General features: G+C 35.9%; 3 protein-coding genes across 6 annotated transcripts; 1 reads left to right on the top strand and 2 right to left on the bottom strand.

Moving 5' to 3' along the window:
* The first annotated feature begins 1295 nt into the window (after positions 1-1295).
* On the top strand, positions 1296-5487 carry LOC113286619 (probable xyloglucan glycosyltransferase 12). The gene is made up of 5 exons (XM_026535184.1): positions 1296-2914; positions 3180-3488; positions 3598-3888; positions 3993-4106; positions 4326-5487. The coding sequence occupies exons 1-5, from the start codon at positions 2099-2101 to the stop codon at positions 4956-4958; spliced, it is 2163 nt and encodes a 720-aa protein (XP_026390969.1). The 5' UTR covers positions 1296-2098; the 3' UTR covers positions 4959-5487.
* An 820-nt stretch (positions 5488-6307) lies between these two features.
* LOC113286609 (proline iminopeptidase-like) lies at positions 6308-10410 on the bottom strand. The gene is made up of 11 exons (XM_026535174.1): positions 10233-10410; positions 9970-10151; positions 9767-9865; positions 9551-9661; positions 9405-9467; positions 9195-9291; positions 8636-8733; positions 7725-7826; positions 7278-7391; positions 7021-7095; positions 6308-6627 (listed from the first exon to the last, which is right to left on the bottom strand). Exons 1-11 carry the CDS (start codon positions 10366-10368, stop codon positions 6514-6516), a joined length of 1191 nt encoding a protein of 396 aa, XP_026390959.1. The 5' UTR covers positions 10369-10410; the 3' UTR covers positions 6308-6513.
* A 609-nt stretch (positions 10411-11019) lies between these two features.
* On the bottom strand, positions 11020-15212 carry LOC113286578 (transcription factor bHLH74-like). 4 transcript variants are annotated; one of them, XM_026535163.1, is made up of 9 exons: positions 14424-15210; positions 13212-13738; positions 12867-13103; positions 12694-12759; positions 12538-12606; positions 11969-12040; positions 11727-11867; positions 11555-11642; positions 11020-11469 (listed from the first exon to the last, which is right to left on the bottom strand). In XM_026535163.1, the coding sequence occupies exons 2-9, from the start codon at positions 13650-13652 to the stop codon at positions 11447-11449; spliced, it is 1137 nt and encodes a 378-aa protein (XP_026390948.1). In that variant the 5' UTR covers positions 13653-13738; positions 14424-15210; the 3' UTR covers positions 11020-11446. The 4 variants fall into 4 exon arrangements, with proteins under 4 accessions (XP_026390948.1, XP_026390950.1, XP_026390951.1 ...); XM_026535165.1 differs by having other exon boundaries at positions 14594-15210; XM_026535166.1 differs by having other exon boundaries at positions 14706-15210.
* Positions 15213-20067: the final 4855 nt, after the last annotated feature.

The following is a 20067-nucleotide window of genomic DNA, read 5'->3' as shown; positions in this document are numbered from 1 at the left end:
CAAGCATATTATTTTTTTGGATTTGGTGGGCATTAGATGGAATATTTTTTGAGTATCATATCATCCTTATTATTATTGTCTACTGGAGTACTACATTATCGAGTTCCATCCAAATGAATATAAATTTGACATTTTATTAATTAAGCATTTTCTTTTCAAATCAAAACATTATATTTGTCTCAAATAAAGATGACTTTCTAATTTGTTTTAAGACTTTTATTTGTTGCGGAAAGTCTGTTTCTACTAAAAAACCTTGATGAAGAAGATTTCGATCAGTACAACATGACCAAGTAAACTTTCAAACATTATATAACATTCTCCTACCAAAATTGCAAAAATTCAAATTTAGACGTCGCAATTCTAGATTGTTAACTTTCTAAACTTTCTATCAGAAGTTAGCTGGAAAATATTCTTCTTCTCCAGCTTGACATGTTGTTGGATGGTTCTGAACTTATGAAGAACACGGACAAGACCACAACAGTAATAAAAACAAACTACTCATAAAAGTCATTCACGAGTAGACTACTTTTCATTTTCCTAATAATTACATCTAATGTGCAATCAACAACAAGTCGAACCCAAAATGCACGTAGTCGTCACTGCAACCAAGTGCATAAGCAGAAGTTAGCTGGATGGTAGATGAGGCAAAAAACCATCTCCATATGCCAAACGAATAAAAGGGCAATGGCTCCAACAAGTAACCGCATGTCCATACCTGATTCCAGAGGTTCGCAGTTAACCTTCTGCACGAGAATACGTCGATTAAGTCTCAAATTGTCGAGCATGGCCATAATCCTGTTCCTAAAATGGGAGTCAAACCGCACGTTAATCAAAAATTCTAGAAGGCATGCATGCAGTACATGTACTGGAAGTAAGCAATGAACAGACGCCACCTCACAAACCAAACACCACCCCCACAAGACCAGACAAGACTAGACCAGAGACTGGTCATAGGATATCCGTGATGTACTTTATCATAGGACCACTGTTGTGTTCGTCATCATGAATCACAGTTGGTGGTAAAATCATAGGCACAAATCTGGAACTAAAAGATAGAAATCTATCAATCCATTTTTACTCACCTAAACTCAAACACTTTACATAACCTAAAAATTGGAGAGAGAATTGTCTGTCTGAAACACAAGTCTTGAAATGACCAAAATACCCTCGGTGAATAAAAGTGAGGTTATTTTGGGTAACCCAAAGAATGCAGAATTGGTCTTCCATTTTTCTCTCCAGAAAATGAATGAACAAAATTACAGTAAATTTTTTAAGAAAGTAAAAAGAAAAAAAAAAAAAAAAAAAGAGAAAATGGAAAAGGAAAAGAAAAAAAAACAGAGGAACCCCATTTTCTTTCATTATCATCATCTGTACTTTTCCCCTGTTGAGTGTTCAGATTGGTGGGTCTCTGCAAATAATGGCAGGATTTTCAAATCTCCTTTAAATAACTAGGGCTGACGTTTTCCTTTTCTCTTCTCAATTTCATTTTTAATTAATTTTAAGGTTTTTCAATAAATTATTTTTTTACATCACAAATTCACTGATTGATTCCTATGAAACCTTCCATTTGATTGTTAAAAAAATCAAAATTTTCAGAAAAAAAATTCTGTTTTTCGTTCAGTACCTGCTACATTGAAAACGAACCCTGTTTTTTTTTTTCCTTTATAAAAACGAAAATTAAGATAGAAAAACCAACAGACAAAAACGTGTTGAGCTGTTAATAATCCACACCCTCCTCCTCTTCTCTCTATTTCAAAGCTGTATCCTCCTAATGAGATCGAATTTTGGACTCATCTCTTTCCACCACCTTCCAATCTCCATATACATAACAAAAAAAACCAACTCGCTCTCTGGGTTCTTTCCGAATGTCGATATGAGTACAGAAACATAGCTCCAGCATAAATCCCCACGCGTCACTTATCTCTTCCATTTCCTTCAGTTTCATAATAATTTCTTACCCTCTGCAGAAATCTAATTTCAGGATAATGTGATGTGGGTTCTCTGAATTTCAGTCATTTCATACTCCAAAAATTCAAACTTTACAACAAAAAGGAGAGGAATTTGTGTGTTTTTGTGTTGGAAGACAAGATCGGAGAGAATGGCACCACCGACGTTCCAATGGTGGGAGAAAGAAAGCCATAGAGGGACGCCGGTAATAGTAAAAATGGAAAACCCTAATTATTCAATGGTTGAGATTGAAGGTCCAAGTGAAGAAGATGTTTTTCTAACGCCAAATAACAGAAATGCAAAAGGGAGAGGTAAAAATGCAAAACAATTGACATGGGTTTTGTTATTGAAAGCTCATAAAGCTGTTGGATGTTTAACATCAATTGGTTCAACAACATTCAATCTTTTCTCTGCAATTAAACGTAGGCTTCATTCAGGAAGAACAGATTCAGAAGAAGATGATGATGGAAATGATGATCATACCCAAGAGATTCATCATAATGATAATGCTAATGAGAATCAGACTGTAAAAAGCAGATTTTATTCATTAATAAAACTGTTTCTATGGTTTTCTGTGGTGCTATTAGGGTTTGAAATTGCTGCTTATTTTAATGGTTGGCAATTTGAGTCACCATACTTGAATTTTCAGCAGCATTTTCATTTGCCTTCTTTTGAATTTGAAGGGGGTCTTTTTGATTTTGTGTATTCTAGATGGGTTTTTGTAAGGGTTGAGTATTTAGCTCCACCTCTACAGTTTCTTGCAAATGCTTGTATTGTATTGTTCTTGATACAAAGTGTGGATCGGCTAGTTTTGTGTTTAGGGTGTTTTTGGATCAAATTTAAGAAGATTAAACCGATTCCCAAAGGAGAGATTGTGTTGGATGTTGAATCAAGTGGTGGAAGCACTGATAAAACTGATTACTTCCCTATGGTTCTTGTTCAGATCCCTATGTGCAATGAAAAGGAGGTAATTTTTTTCAATCCCAATTTGATTCTTTTATATAGTAGTAATTTTATTTCTGCGAAACGAATGAATTTCATGGATATGTGAACTTAGTTGTAGGGGTGAATTCTAATGCTAGAGCTCTACCATCTTAGGCTGGCCTCATGTTTGTGTAGGGATGAATTTTAGTTGCAGGGATGAATTCTAATGCAAATGTTCATATAGATAGTTTTTACTTCTGGGGCGCAAGATTTTGATGTAATTGTGAAATGCTTTGATTATTGATCAGGTATATCAACAATCTATTGGTGCTGTCTGCAATTTAGACTGGCCGAAATCAAACATGCTCATTCAAGTACTGGATGACTCTGATGACCCAATTACACAATTGCTTATCAAAGAGGAAGTTCAGAAATGGCAGCAAGAGGGTGCACACATTGTCTACAGGCATCGTGTGCTTAGAGATGGGTATAAAGCTGGGAATTTGAAATCTGCCATGAATTGTAGTTATGTCAAGGATTACGAATTCGTTGTCATCTTTGATGCCGATTTCCAACCCAACCCAGATTTTTTGATGAAGACAGTACCTCACTTCAAGGTACAGGGTGTTTTCTATGGTATCTCGACTTCTCTACTAAGAATTGCGAATTACTTGAAACATTATTATCTTGTCATAGTTTCACTGGAACTGTTTTGCTGAATTACAGGACAATGATGAAATAGCGTTGGTTCAGGCTAGGTGGTCTTTTGTCAATAAAGACGAGAACCTGCTAACGAGATTGCAGTACATCAACTTGTCTTTTCATTTTGAGGTCGAACAGCAAGTCAATGGGATATTCCTCAATTTCTTTGGATTCAATGGAACTGCTGGGGTCTGGAGGATAAAGGCTTTAGAGGAATCTGGTGGATGGTTGGAGAGAACTACAGTGGAAGACATGGATATAGCCGTTCGTGCTCATCTTCATGGGTGGAAATTTGTTTTTCTCAATGATGTTGAGGTATATTATCTACATACCACCATGAGTACTCTGTATGAAATTCTTTTCCCTATTTCACCTGGGATGGCATATTTGGTTTGAATACTGAATTCTCGTCTTCACAGTGTCAATGTGAACTACCTGAATCTTATGAAGCATATCGAAAGCAGCAACACAGATGGCATTCTGGTCCCATGCAGTTGTTTCGCCTCTGTTTGCCTGACATTATTCGTTCTAAGGTAATGAAACCTTTCTGCCTATTTCTACCGTGTCTTACTATATCTTCATTTTTTTTATTATTATTATTTTGCTTCCTCTTTTTAATTCTCCTTGTTCAATACCACATAACCTATCATCTAAAAACCTGTAAATACGAATTTTACTTTTAACTTCTGGAAAATCATATCAAAATTTGTATTGCTGATGCTACCTGTTTCTTTCTGCTTGGAAAAATGCAGATCAGTGTTGGAAAGAAGGCCAATATGATTTTCCTCTTCTTCCTACTAAGAAAACTTATATTACCCTTCTATTCCTTCACCCTTTTCTGCATAATTCTCCCCATGACAATGTTCATCCCAGAAGCTGAGCTTCCTCCCTGGGTCGTCTGCTATATCCCAGCCACCATGTCATTTCTCAACATCCTTCCGGCTCCCAAATCCTTCCCTTTCATAGTTCCTTACCTCCTCTTTGAAAACACAATGTCTGTAACCAAATTCAATGCAATGATCTCCGGCCTCTTCCAGCTTGGGAGTGCCTATGAATGGGTTGTCACCAAAAAGTCTGGTCGCTCCTCTGAGGGTGATCTTGTGTCATTAGTTGAAAAAGACCCAAAGCACATTCGCGGTGTATCTGTGCCCAATCTCGATGAGATGGAGAAGGAAGAAATTCGACAGAAGCAACAACGAGTGTCTGAAAAGAAGAAGAAACACAACAGAATATATACAAAGGAGCTAGCTCTTGCGTTTCTTCTCCTCACAGCCTCTGCAAGGAGTTTGTTGTCTGCACAGGGTATACATTTTTACTTTCTTCTTTTCCAGGGGATATCTTTCTTAATGGTGGGTCTGGACCTGATAGGAGAACAGGTTGAGTAAGACAGTAACATAAGTAGGAGAACTGAATTAGATAGAACAAGAGAAGAATACGCCATGTGCAAATGATCCAAGTCTTCGAGAGAAAACAGGTGAAAATGTGGAACGTGAGCAAGATTGTGTTCTTGCATTTCACTTTCCCAAGACCCAAGGTTTGATATCGAAACCCTTTCCATCTCAATGCAGACTATTGAGAGACTATATAGATGGTAGGAACAAGAGGAGTTCGTATACTGGAGAACAAAGTGCTGTAGATACTTGACTTGCTGGGTTTTCTTTCATTTTTTTTTCTCCTTTTTTTCGTATGGTTAATTCTTTTGTTTTTTCTGTGACAATTCTTTTGTAAGAAATTTTGTTATAAAAACAGGGATTTTAGTTTAGTTTAATTGCTCCAAGAACAGCAGAAAATATAAAGAGGAGAAGGAGGAGGACATTGTGAAGGTCCACCCTTTCACTCTCAGTTGTGTTGATTTAGTTTTTAACAGTGAACATTCTATTAATATATCTGTAAATGAACCTCTGATTCGGTAAATTTCTAGCCTTTAACTTTTTAGATGGAAATTCATTGTTATTTGACATGGTTACAGTTGTGAAACTTCAATTTTTTTCTGGAAAGTGGATAAATGTGCAGAAATTGTAAATGATGTACCCAGGAATGATTTCTTAGGCAGTTTGGTTTGGCCACTGTTTCATCTCTCAATCAAGCTGTTAGTGGGGCTTAAATAGGACCCCAGATTGATGCATCATATCTTACAGGCATTATGAGTTTTGGAATGAAGTATGAACAGGAGGATGTTCCAACTTAAACTCTTACAGGACCACCAAGTCCACATAGGGAAAGTGAAATTGGAGTCATTGTGCAGTTATCGAGCTTAATACTGCTCACAAAAGTATGCACAGGCATTGGCACATGCATGCCAGATCCGGAAGGAAGTATTTGCAGTGTCCCAAGACCCTACACCCATTATGAGTGGGGCGCCTCAAGAACCAAGATTTGCACAGCTGCTAGGAAGACCAGATTTTACTTCTCTAGCAACGTGGTTGGCAACATTCCAAAATCCAAACCATCTCATTAATGAAAAATCCAAAATTAATAATAGCCCTGATTCTCATGTAGGCTAGAGATTTTGAGTGAATGACTTGTAGCGATGAAACTATCAAAATCTTTTATGTCGACAATCAAATTTTACCCTGAAAATTTTGAATTCATGATCCCATTCATAAAAACCTGGAACTTGTAGGAAAAGACTAACCAAATAAATTTTCCATTAAACCCAAATGCAGATATGTTTATCACCCAACTAACCCAACTCTTAACATATATAGTAAAATTAAAAGGAATGACCAGAACATTGACGTAAACAATTCCATTAGATGCATACTGTATACATGAACTTGTAGTGATCAAACTCTAATGTATATGAAATGGGGAGTTGCTGATGAGTCTGATTTTACTTTTTCAGATTGTCCTAGGCTCTTGGCAGTTGGTTATTATGGTTGTGGAGGGGCACTGATCACCACACAAACAAGGCTAAACAACCAAAGACACTAACTTTGACTAGTTACTAACAATTCCGTCCCTTTTCAATATGTGCTTGAGTTTCTCGTTTGCTGCAACAAGTTCAGCAGCTATTCCTAGTTCATTTGCAGAATGCCCTGCATCTGCAACCACCTGTCACGAACAAAGTAGAGTTACTAGTAAGGTGACTTAATTCTAGCAAGATTTGAATTATAAGTGGAAAGATTGAGACACTGGTTTAAGACAGAAAGCATGATGGTACTTAAAAGCATTCAATTGGTTAGAACTGAGTAGGAGGAGAGCAATTGTATTCTTCCCTACTTTAACCTCTTCCTGTGTTCAGACTGAGAGATTACACTATTCAGCTGCTAGCTTTGAGGTTAAGGTGCTACATTTGTGGGTATTCAAGTAATGGGAACCAATCAAAGCTAAACATTTCTCCTACTGTAATCGTAAATAGATAGTTTTCATGACAAAAGGGCTATCGAATTTCTCTTCAAATCAATAAAATATGTTAATCAAGTCGCATAAAATCAGTGGTCTCACCTTGAAATCTGCCTCTGGCCATGCTTTATGAAGTTCCCATGCAGACATCATTGGACAACACATATCATACCTTCCCTGTGAAGTTACATAGTTTATCAAACTAAGGTGGAAATAAGCATAAGAAACAGTATCATACAACAGCTCGGTTTTGCTCATGAAAAAGGTAGATTCTACATGTATATATATTCACACCTTTATATGATCCTGATACAGGGTACTGAGGGAAATGCAGGATTTTTAAGATATAAGAACTTTACCTGAACAATTGTGGTGTTAATATGCCTTATCTTGTCAATGTTATCCAAGAGGAACGACTCGGTAGGAAAGAAGCCCTTGTTAACAAAGTAATGATTTTCAATCCTTGCAAATGCCTGCATACAGCAAACATGCACATATTTGTTAAAGAGTACTTCTAAAGATTGTACTAAGAATAAAGCTTTTTAATGAAGCAAAGTTCGGGCCCTTGATAAAAAACACAGATGTTGCCATGTTGGTAATAAGCTGGAAGGTCAACCAAAATGGTAACGGACGCTAGAGAATCTGTAGGATGGAGGAACAAAAGGGTAAAGATTTGAAGAGTACCACATCCTAACAAGGCATTATCCGAGTAGAACTTAACCAAACTGCTAATATAACAGATCAATCCAGTATTTATTACCTATCGAGTACAAAAAGTATGACATGTAGAGAAAGAGGAAGCTCACCAAGGCAAACTTATCATCATCTCCTCTTTTAGCTTGATCTTCATTAGGGATAAGATATGTGGTCATCATCTCCCATCTGGTCCACCTTCTAGCAGCTTCATACTATATACAAAAAGAGAATGAATATCAAGAAACAGAAAGCTTTATTAAGGGAAAGGATGAGCACATGACAAAAAAAATCTTAATAGACCAAGCGTAATTAACAAATGACAAAAAATTCCTTCTAACAACAGAAGAAAGAATGTTTAATTGTTCTTGCAACTGACAAACCGATAAAAGGCAATGCACATGACCACATGACCAATCTCCATGTGCATATGGGATACATATTAGTGATTGCTCATTTGCACGGGTTGGGAGCATGGCCCCTTCCCACCTTTCTTGCCTTCCTCTCAGGTAAAGCATAAAACTAAAAGTTTCTATTTCTTCTTATTTTGTACAAGTTCTACTTTTTTGTGGTTGCGACAGGTTTTTTTTTTTTTTTGAGAAGATCGAGTGTGAGGCTTCAAAATTTGTTAGAGAAGAAATCTCTCATGTTTCCACGAGGGCCTGCCATATCCCACACCACCCCATCAAAAATGAGAAATCAGATGCTTTCAACACCAGTTTTTATTGAGTTGCCAGTGAAAAAGGAATTCTAAATCAACCAAATCTTGCAATGCAAATATGCACAACAAATCTACTAGTAGGCGAATTCTACTTGATTACTTGAGTTAAACTATGCGCACTACAGATTATATTAAGCGCGTTATATGGATAGCAACTAAAACTTTATGAGCCAAGGTCCCTAAATACTGGCAACAAATAGTGTTTACCTGAAAGTATCTCACAACTGAAACGAGCCAAAGCAAAGAACAAAACCACTAAAAGATAAGAAATCCACATTGAGCTTTAAAAATCAGTAATCTTACCTGTGTTTCTAGATCCTTGGAGTTCAACCTCTTGTTGTAGGCACTTATAAAACAGCTCCTCTCTTCTTCTGGGATCAAGTCTCTGAAAGACTCCCAAGCTAAATATTACAAGGAGAAAACACAAGACATCACTTCCTCTTTGTCAATCAGAATGACTACTTGGACCAAATTTATGTATACATACATATATGATAAAGAAAAATACACAAGAAAGAGCATAGATGTAAAGGGCAAAAGAAAATATTTCTCCACGTATTTTAGCAGTTGACAAACGAACAACGGGGCATTTCTAGTACATCCACACACATTATGCAGACTGAAAATTTTAACTCGATGAAGGCATAGGTAGTGCTAAGAAACTTTAGATATTGCCACGTAACTTCAAATAATCAACCAAAGTTACGTTAAAATCTATAAATGCAACTTCACAAATCTAACCCAAAACGCCAAATGACCCAGATGCGAGCCTCAATGTGATCGTCACGGCTTTGTTAGTTCATAAACTCTTATTTATAATTATAAATATGATTGTAGAGATACTTCAACAGTGAACACATACCATCGGGAAATACAGCTGCAGCACCAACTCCTTCGTAAAACCAATCAAGCTCTTCCTTTCTTAGCAGAAAGATACCTCTAAGGACAATGCCAGTAACCTTATAAAACAATGTGAACAATCAGTAGTCAGCTTATTCGCGGTAAGCAATTTCCCACCGTATGATATCTATTCAAGAAGGAAGAAAACGGAAGACGGAATAAAAGAAGGCACCTTGTCAGGATGTGCTTGGCTGTAGGCTAGGGAAAGAGTGCTCCCCCACGACCCACCAAATACCTGCATTACTCATCCAAATAGAAAGCGTAAGTTACATATTCATTGCTATCTCTCTCTAAATCATATAAAGTAAAAATTTTAACCTGCCATTCTGGAATTTGCAAATGTTCTCTTAGCTTTTCAATATCATTGATGAGGTCCCATGTTGTGTTTTCCTCCAAGCAAGCATGGGGTGTGCTTTTACCAGCACCTCTCTGCAAAAAAAAAGAAGAAGAGACCTTTATACATTAACAAGAGAATCTACAATACGAAATCACAAATACTGAACAAAGTAATAAAAGGAGGTATACGAGCATAACCTGATCAAACAAAACAATACGGTAAAATTCAGGGTCAAAGAATCTTCTGTTGCTAGGTGCTGTACCACCTCCTGGACCTCCATGGAGAAACACAACTGGCTGGCAAAAATTCATAATTGGAAATCCATTATAACCAAATCAAAGAAACAAAATTGAAATTTTCATTCAACTACAGTAAGTGTAATCGGAATCAAACTACTCACATGTCCATTAGGATTCCCTGATTGCTCCCAATAGATTGAGTGAAGATCAGAAACTTTCAAAAACCCAGACTTATGAGGCTCTATATCCGAATAAAGGTTCCTGTTCAACTCCGGTAACGAATCCATAGCTTGTGTTATGTGATTGATTTTCCGAGCACGGGTTACTGCTAACTTACTTCTATCTACACAATCAAATCAAAAAAAAAAAAATCTAAGCAAAAAAAACTAACAAAAACCCTAACTTGGAATGGATTAGTTAATACCTGAGAAGAAGTGGGTAGAAGAGATTGGAGTGGATACGGATGATGATTTCTTTAGAGAGTTTGAGAGAGAGTGGGGAAGTGTTAAGAGAGGAAACTGCTGCTGACAAATAAGAGTACGGGTGATTAGACGACACATTGTGTATTGGACTCGTAGTTTGGCAACACATCACCACCATAAGCCGGGCTATGCTGCTGTGCCTCTTGCCCTTGAAAACTACGCCTAGAAGTGGATCGGGTTGTTCGACTCGTTGAATTGAACCTCCATGTTGCTTGTTTTTTCTCAGCTGACTCGCTTACACCCTGTTTGTTTTAAATTTCCCGATCTGATTCGTCTGGATCTGACTCGTTTAAATTTGACTCATTTGGATCTGGCTCAATATATTTTCTGAGTCAGATATGATTCACTTGACTCAAAGATTAGACAGTTAGTGACTTGGTCTAACGAATGAGGGGTATTTGTTACCTGACCCAAAAGGATTCGAATCAGGGGTTAGGTATGAATCACGTAGCGAGTGATATGCCTTAAAATAAAAAACAGACAGTCCGATACCAATACTCACGACTGAAGCAATGACTCCCATCTTCTATCTGTCGTCTGCTTAATCTATTTATCTTTTTCCCCACAAAAGCAAAAAGGAGGCATGAATCAAAGCCTTTAACATAATCAAATTTATCGAAAGAAGTTAAACTCAATGAGAAGAAACATAGTCATAGCAGAGAGTGGTACATTCAAATGATTGAAGAAAATGAATGGTAATTGAACCCACTGGTTAAAAGAAACTGATAATTAGTAATTTTTTAGAAGTCTTAATTAATAAGCAAGCAAAACTCTTAAAATACAGAAATCTCTTCACAAAGCATGAACAAAACTCCTCCTCTCTTACTAATAAACACTTCCTATAAATTTACTCCAAAACGAAATCATTTTTTTTTCTCTCTGACCAGGTCCTGTGAACTATGTTGTCTGACTATACACAGTTTTTTTTTTTTGCTTCTATCATCATGTCACTTAATTTCTTCTGCTAAAATTCGAAGAACAAAATGGTTAACTTAGGAGCTGCGATAAACTATACAACTCTGAACAATTCTTTCCCTTTTAACAGTTCATTTTTTATGGGGTTTCTGTTGAATAGTTCAGTGGAAGAAACCGTGGAAACTCATTGATGTTTGGATACACTACTTGTTATAAGAGATGAACTCTTTTCCTAATTCCACTACAGCTCCACCTTCATATGACCTGCAGACAGAGACGAATAATTAGCACCATTCATAATATAATCTGCCCAACAATCTCAAACCAAAATATTCACAAGTAGCATTACCATTTAATCCCATATTTTCAAGAGCTTGGTTAGAAATTAAGCCCATTTGAATCATTGACTGGAGTTCATCCTCCCATGTATTCGGCGCCTGTATATAGCTATGATTAAGAATAATTTGACATTGATATTTAACGACCAGTTCTTTTCTTATATTACTTCTAATCTATTTTACCTGAGACATGTTGGGTAGCTGGGGATTTGTACATTGTAGAGCTTGCATCCCTGCTAGAGGATTTAAAGATGGATGAAGAGATGAGGTCGCTCCAGGACCAAATCCGTGAAGAGCTGCGCCTAAACTTCTTGAATGAAGAATCTAGAACCGAAAAAACGAAATTAGCTCACAACTTTTTATACAAAGATTTTAAAAAAGAAACAGCCAGGATTGGTTCAGAAATGAACAGCGTCCCTACTTACATCTTTGGAAAGAATTTGGTCAATATCAAAGTTCACTTCTGGATTGACAGTGGCAAGCTTCATTGATAGGAACTGCAAAAAGAAAGAGAGAATGAATATACCTTAACAGATGAGCTATCAATTCAGATAAACTCATTCGGGATAGTGGGTCATCTTTAGATACTAGTGGATGTTGTGTTTAAGCATGGCACTATCAACACATAATCTTCGTTACAGAAATAACTAAAGTTATCATATATTATGGTCTTCTCAATCAACCCCACCAAGTATTATGCGGCGGACCTGACTAAGCATGGCTGTGCACTCAATCTGGATAAAGCCTCAAGGTAAACTAATCTTCGTAGACTAACACTGTATCCAGAATCTAAAGCTAAAGAAAATTTCACATTTGGGTCCTCATGGGACCAAGCTTGATGGGTTATGCAGCCCGCTAGTTAAAAAGTCTGGATAATCAACTAATCCAAGTGCAGGAATAACTATTAACTGGAATTCTCAGGTTCATGAACATCATTTTTTTCTCATAATGTTAGTTATGCAAAGTGAAAGACTAGTAAAGTTCATAGTCATACCTCAACTTGTTGTTGCAGTGACTGAACATAGTTGATAATCTCATCCAGCATGACTGCTTTGCCAGTAATCTATGACATAAAAATGATCCTTCTGATTAGAATTTCAAACGCACTATGCCAGTAAGGCTCCTACTGATAAAACTTTTTCAGTCTTACCTTATTGCAACCTGGAACAAGATCTTGCAGAAGCTTCATTCGTTCGCTTATCTTTTCTCGTCTTACCTATGATCCAAAGGAAGCTTATACTTTATATACAAAACTATAGAGTAAAATAGCACAAAATGAATGAATAAAATACAAACTGCACTAAGAAAGAAACAACATCTCACCCTTTCAGCAAGACTGTGACTATTAGTTGCCTGACCGCGTCTTGCCCTGAGATGAACGCAGTCGTCTTTAGGAGCTTGACCATCTTGTGAATTATCTTTAGCTTGCTTACCATTTGAATTCCCACGTGAACTCGTTGCAGGGTTCTTTCCAGCTTTTGATTTCTTATCATTTTGTTCGTTCGAATCGTCAAGGCCCCCTTCAGAAACATCCTTCTGTTGCTCTGTGTCAGTCTCATTCTACAACAACAGAAAACAAATGTAAATCATTAAGTCTCATTCAATCCGTAAATGCAAAGATATTACAATGTGATCACGAAATTCATAGAAAATTTCAATCAAGATTACCTGTACAGAACTGAATTGACCCTGAGGACTCTTGCTTGAGTTGTAATCAGGCACCCTTTTCCTTTTATTCCCATCAGGCGAAGAATTTCTCGAATTATTCTCGGCAATACCATCCTTATTCGAAGTGTAATTAGAAGGGCAACCAGAGTTAGCAATCTGGCTACGCTCAGAACCGCCAAATGAACCAGCAATTTCCGAAAAATTCCCACTACCAAAGCAAGGAAGTTTCGGTGCTAATCCAATAAATCTAGGATCATTCGGAAACTGAACAGGATGACCACCCTGGTTTCCATACATACCATATGGAGAAATGGGAATTTGATGATGTTGAGAAGCCATTGAAGGACCACCACCACTATGAGCAAGAGAAAGCATTGGATCCCAACAAGTACCAAAATACGAATTCCCTCCTCCACCACTAGAGGTTTCCCCTAAAGACATTGTAACCTTTCCAGACTGTGGATTTGTATAAATCCCAGAAGATGGAGAACTCAAAAGACTTCCACCTCCTCGACTTTGTTGAAGACCTAAATCACAATTATCATCAGAACCCATGATCCAAAACTCAAATCCCCCTCTCTAATTAGTCTCAAATTTCACACTAGTACCAAGATAATGCAACCAAGATTAAGTTGAAAAACAGTTTAACTTAAAAGAAAAGTTGCCCAAACTAAAGCAAAAGTAGGTTTGACAAAAAAGAATAGATAGTAAATTTTGTGAAGGACTCAACAAAGAAAGCAAGAAAGAAACAAGTAACCTTTGCAGCTTTAAAGTAAAGCAACAAAACCAACTGAGGTTTCAGAATCCAATATACTGAAATGAAAAAAGAAAGAAAGAAAGAAAGAAAGAAAAGATGATATCAAGCAGAAGGGCATATAATCTTCTTCTTCTCTAGACTACCCACCACCACCACTACTACTACTAATAATATCACCACCTCCTCCCTTACTTTTTAATCAGATTATTAAGCTTATGTGATCAGTCATGTTAAAAAACAAATGCACCTAATAGACAAGAAAGTAAACCTTTCAGAGCACAAAGCAGACAGACAAACTAGTAAAGAAATGACATTTAGTTTAACAGCTCACACCACAAAATTATTAAAAGAAAGCAGATTCCCTTTTCTTTTGTTAAATAAACAAATGGGATTGGGGGTTCTTTCATACATCATCTCTACTCATATTAATCATGAATTTAGTCCAAACAAACAACCTTTAAATGTTGTTTAATAATCAAACCCAGTTGGGGGTTTCATACAATAATGCAGTTTAAACTTAAACCCAGTTGGGGGGGTTTCATCAAGCTTCAGTTTTTCTATCTACTCATGAAAAATGGGTTGTAATTACAGAAACCCTTTTTGATGATTTACTTCCTTCACATACCAGACCCACTAAATGATGCTGTTGTTGTTGCAGAAATCACAGTAAAAAAATATAGAAAGGAGGATAAATCTTTGAAGATCAGAAAGAGATAATGTTAGATAGATTTGCTTGCCTGCTCCAAATTTACAGGTAAAAATGGTATAAGAAATATAAAATTGGAGGAGACACACTAAACCACTGCCAACTGCTTTTGAATCATAATCTATTACTCCCTCTCTCTGTGTAACTTTTTTTTTTTATTTTTAAAAATCAAAAATAAAGAAAAAATAATTGAATTGATTTGATTTGATTTGATTATCATGGAAGAAGATGTCGTTCTTTCTTCTCTTCTCTTCAACTAGAAGCTTTGCTTGCCATCTTTTCACTGACACATTTTTTTGCCAACTATCTTAACACATCACCTGCTGTCTTGCACTCAATTCCCTTCTCACTGCCAACTAATCCTTTTTTTCTTTCTTTTCTCTTTTTTTTTTCCTATCAAATTTCTTTTCAAGGAGTACAAGGTTATATCAAACGGGGGTCGATATCCCATCCATCCACCTCCCTTGCTAGCTGCTCCTGGGGATGCATTGTCCTGCCGTGGTCAGATTTGAGTGTGCTGTGCTGTGCCACTGTTTTGACAAATGATAATGGTTGAAAGACTGATATCTAACTTTTGTATTGGTGACAAATTTTATAGATCACCGTCCACAGAAAGAATAAACTTTGCTTTTGTTTTATTTGCATTAATTGATTGGTGAATTTGACCGGAAATAAATTTGGAGATGATAAAACCTACACCTAGAAAGATAGTATATCTGTTTCACAAAAAATGATATTTTCATTTCTTAATTTTGAAACGGAGTTCTCAAGGTGTATTTATATATCTTAACTGAGACAAACTAACTAGGAAACATTTCAACTACATCATCATAGAGCTGAGCTGATGCTTTTGTAAGGATGAAGTACACACAACTGTTGTCAAAGACTCAAAAGTACATATTTTCATGTGCTCTCCTCCTTTCACAGTAAGCTTATTGAAGAATATAAACCCCCAACAAATAATCAAATCTTGACCCTTGATTTAACTATGACAATTAGGTACAGATGATGTGAATTTCTAAATAGTATTTTAAGTACAGCTCCCATCTTCTTTAACCCATAACAAATGGAATCTAATCAATCTTTTTTCACCATACATTTGTACGTTTTCCAGCTATCAGTAATTTGGTCAAAGTCTCCAAATGGGTTGTTCTGAAATAGTATATATACGGTCAAATGACAGTCAAACGTATCTACTGTTAGGTGGGTTGGTTGTCCTTGCTGGAAAACTAGTTAAAAATTTGGGATCCTATGTGTCTGTGACTCTCTGTGTGTGTCTTTTCTTAGTGGAATTTGGTATCTAATCAAATTTTGTCAGAGATTTTTGATTGAATTAAATTAAGTTAAAATGTTTGGTTATGGGTTTGTTAAGGTCAAGTGGAACATTGTGATTCAGGCCTTGATCAGGGATCAGAAAAAAGTTTTGGTGGGGGTGGCAGCATTATGTTCCATTTTTACTTCTGATGGAAGGAATTGGTGATAGAATTTCAATTATGAATTAGGTTTGTGATTTTGATGAATGTTTTGGTCTTCTTGGGTAAGGGTTGGTTTTTCTGGTTTTAGTTGTAATCTAAGCAAACTTCATGGAGACATGAAAATGATTTGACCATGTGCAAGACTGTGTAGATATATCACAGGGTGGATCAAACTTGCATTTTCAGTTTAAAAATAGATGATTTCGTTTTAGAAACCTTGAAATTCTTGTTGTGATTTAAAGCTAAAGAAGATGTGAGGGGTAAACGAGCATGATTTAGAACCTTGAGTTGAGCCCCTAGTAGCCTAGTTAGCAATTCAGGGAGCGGCAAAAATTCGGATCGGCAAAAATGCGCTCATCAATCGAATGGATGAAATATTAGTTCGGTCAATAATTCGTGGTTCCGGAAAAATGCGTATATTCGTGTTTAATGCGTTTAACATATCTCAATTCGACACGTAAAATCCGGCATATATTTTACTATAAAAATATATCTTTTAGTATTACCATGTATTAAAAATCATTTGAGTGTTATTATCGATGATTTTTCATTATATATTGTATGAAAAACCATGATCTAAATGGTGTACACAAAAATGGTAGAACATAATCACCAACAAACAATTAAGTATTTGAAATAATGGCAGAATTAATGCGGCAAATAATTCGTGAATTCGTATAGCTCGTGAACAATTCGGAAATGCTAGAAAAATCGCAAAAATGATCTGGGTTATAAAAATGGGTATAAAATGTGGGTACTAGTTCGTGTTCGGATAATTCGCGAATAATTCGCTAACTTACTAACTAGGCCTAGTAGAGACTAGAGATCATATCCTATATGCAGTTGATGCGGAAAATGCTGAACGCATGATAAAAGCAACCCGTAGAGATTGGGGTATACCAAGATTAATTGTGGTATACCAAATGAGACAAAATGCAGGTTATTTTGAAGTAAAATAGTATACCCCTTAACCATGTATTCTCAAAATGTCTAATCTATCCTTGCTTAATTAACACTAATGTGTTTAGGTAAATTAATTTAGTTAGTTAATTAGTTGGATTAAAATTCTCGAATTAGGTATTGTTTGGATTGTACTCATGAATTATGTGTTCTGATTTTTGGGGATCTTTTTTTTTGAGATATTTTTTGTAACATGAATAAAACCACACTAGCCAAACACTTCTACAAAGTGGATTGCAAAGTTGCTGCGTGATTTTGTACTCAAAATTATAGAAGGAATCAACATTTTCAATTCTGAAAGTATGAAAATCCGGCAAGATCGACAAAAAACTACCTTGCCGACTATAAGATTTTTGAAACACATATAAAGGTGTTTGAAACGCATGATTAGTCTGCAAGGTATTAATTTCATAATCTGCTGACTAAACTGTAGTAGGCAAGGTGTTAATTTCATAACCTGCCGACTAAAATATAGTCGACAAGATATGGGGATGGATACCGTGACGACCCTCTAACTGCTAATTTGAGAGATGAAAAGTTGTCACAGTATTCAACCTTATACCCTGCAGACTATATTTTAGTCGGCAAGGTCGACAAAAAAAATACCCTGCCGAATTTTGATTCGTTTTTTTTTTATTTATCATGTATAGTTAGAGTTTTGAAGAAAGATTATGATTATTTTTTGTTTTAGTCGACATGGTTGTTTTATTGTATTATTAGTAGGAGCAAATTGGTCTTTTAACACCTTTTAGACTCCCCTTATAGCACACTAGTTTGGATGGGAACAAAATGAATATACGCCAATTAATGAGTATACCCCAATCTCGTCAGGAAAAACAAAGACAAAAAAGATAGTTTAGATATCAATCTTGGTATAGGGGCGACATGGTTTAGTAGAGGGGCGGCACTGTGATAGTAATGTCCCTTTAGTTGGTTAGGGGATGTCCTAAAGGGGATGTAAATTGACTAGATTACCCTTTTCACCTTAAATCAACCAAAATAAAATCAATTTTTTTAAACCTAATGAATCAGAAAAAATCAAATCAGTTTTTTTTTCATCTTCTCTTCTCTTCCATCAACTGTAACCTCCATTAAAACTGGAAATTTCATCGTCTTCGATTAATCATCGATTCGAAAATTAATCAAGTGTTAATGACTTATATGAGGTATATTATGAAAAACCTAGTTAAGGTTTAGTTTATTTTGTTCGATTTAAGTTTAATTTCTATCAGAAATTAGGATTTTAGGTGAAAATTGAAATTCAAATATATGGGTTTATGTGAGCTACGGTTGATTTTAACTCTATTACGAACCGTAACTGGAGAATTTGATGTTGTTACGGTTGGTAATAGTTCAATTACCAACCGTATGTTCTTATATCTGAGAATTTTCTTCAGTTACGGTTTGTATCGAGCATTTAGTTACCAACCGCAACTGGTTTTACAATTGGGTTTCCCCAAATTTAACCAGTTACGGTTGGTAGTTCATCTTTTACGAACCGTAACTATGAATTACGGTTGGTTACGAGCAAAATGCCAACCGTAATTAGCTCTGAAAATCTAAGAAATTGATTTTTTTTTTTACGTATTTGAGCAACAAAAAGCTAGTTGGGACTAATTTAGAAGTATACCTGGTCATTTTCAGGCATTGAGTTTTCACTTTGTTGGTTAATTTCTTCAGTTGATTGAGATTGACCTTCACTTTGGGTTAAAACTTCTCTACCATCTCCAAACTTTTTTTTTTAAACTCTAAAATCTAATTTTGTTTTGATTTTGTGTTAATATAAGTGAAATTAATCATTAACGCTAAATTTTATTATCATCACTAAACTAGGTTATCAATAGTGAGGGTTAATTTGTCATTTCCAAACTTTTTTTTTATAAGAGACACCGAATGATCATGTAATGACCCTTTTTGTCTTATTAGAATGCCACCCCTCTACTAAATCATGACGCCCCTATACCAAGATTGTTAGATATGGGGCAGGAAGAAAGGGAAAGGATAAGCAACATGGCGCCCATCCATGACTGCACACAAAAGCATCCCCTGATAATCTATGATCCCATTGGTAGCCACCTCTTGCCCCATATATGTCCGAGGCATTTTTCCTTGGATGTAGCAGTTTCGATTGATGTTTCTACTATTTATATATATATATATATGAAAGTTTTATCAGCACTTCAATAGTATGGTGTTGACAATTGAGCATAAAGATACCGCGCGATATCAGCTCCTGCACATTTGGTGGTGTATCATGCGTATGACAACCGAAGTGGCCGTGGACAGGATCAACTCTCCACTATAAAGATGATTTTTTTTTAGAGAAAGTGATATTTTTATTTTTTTTCATTTTTGACTAAAGATAGATCGAATTGAAAAAGTAAAATTATCGTTTTTTCTGAAACAGAAGAGTACATTATTGTTTTTACCCTGATTCCAATATGGTTGGATGCAACAAAAATATTATTGGTAAATTTATTATAACAGCCCCACGATATCCTGGCTTTCTTTGAAATTTTGAAATTTCGCTTGTTTTCTAATGCCATCAATCCACACCTTTGGCCTATTAGCACCAATCCAACACCTCCAGAACGTCATGTGCCGCGACTGTCAGGGTATTACTGCAGAGCCAATTTATCGAGGGACATAATTTTATCAGATTAGTGATTCATTTATCATTTTGAGTGATAACCTACTTCTTATGCCCTAATGGACACAAACATATTAGAGAATTTTGCAGGATCATTTCAATTGTATTTGCAATCCCCTTTTAAAACAAGATGTTTTCCAACAATTTTATAGTTTTCGCTTTAAACCAGTTATCATCTTCCTATAGTCTCTTATTCAAGATTCTTCCTTCATTTTCTTTGGAGATTATAACTTGTTTATTTTAATCACATGCAACTTCAAAATTATAAGATAGCCATGCTAGGTTATTTCACAAACATCTTGAGAAAA

This window comes from Papaver somniferum, chromosome 1 (genome assembly GCF_003573695.1).
Source record: "Papaver somniferum cultivar HN1 chromosome 1, ASM357369v1, whole genome shotgun sequence".
In the NCBI taxonomy this organism is placed as follows: Eukaryota; Viridiplantae; Streptophyta; class Magnoliopsida; order Ranunculales; family Papaveraceae; genus Papaver; species Papaver somniferum.
Note: the sequence above shows the minus strand (reverse complement) of the source record. Positions and strands in the feature narration are given on the sequence as shown.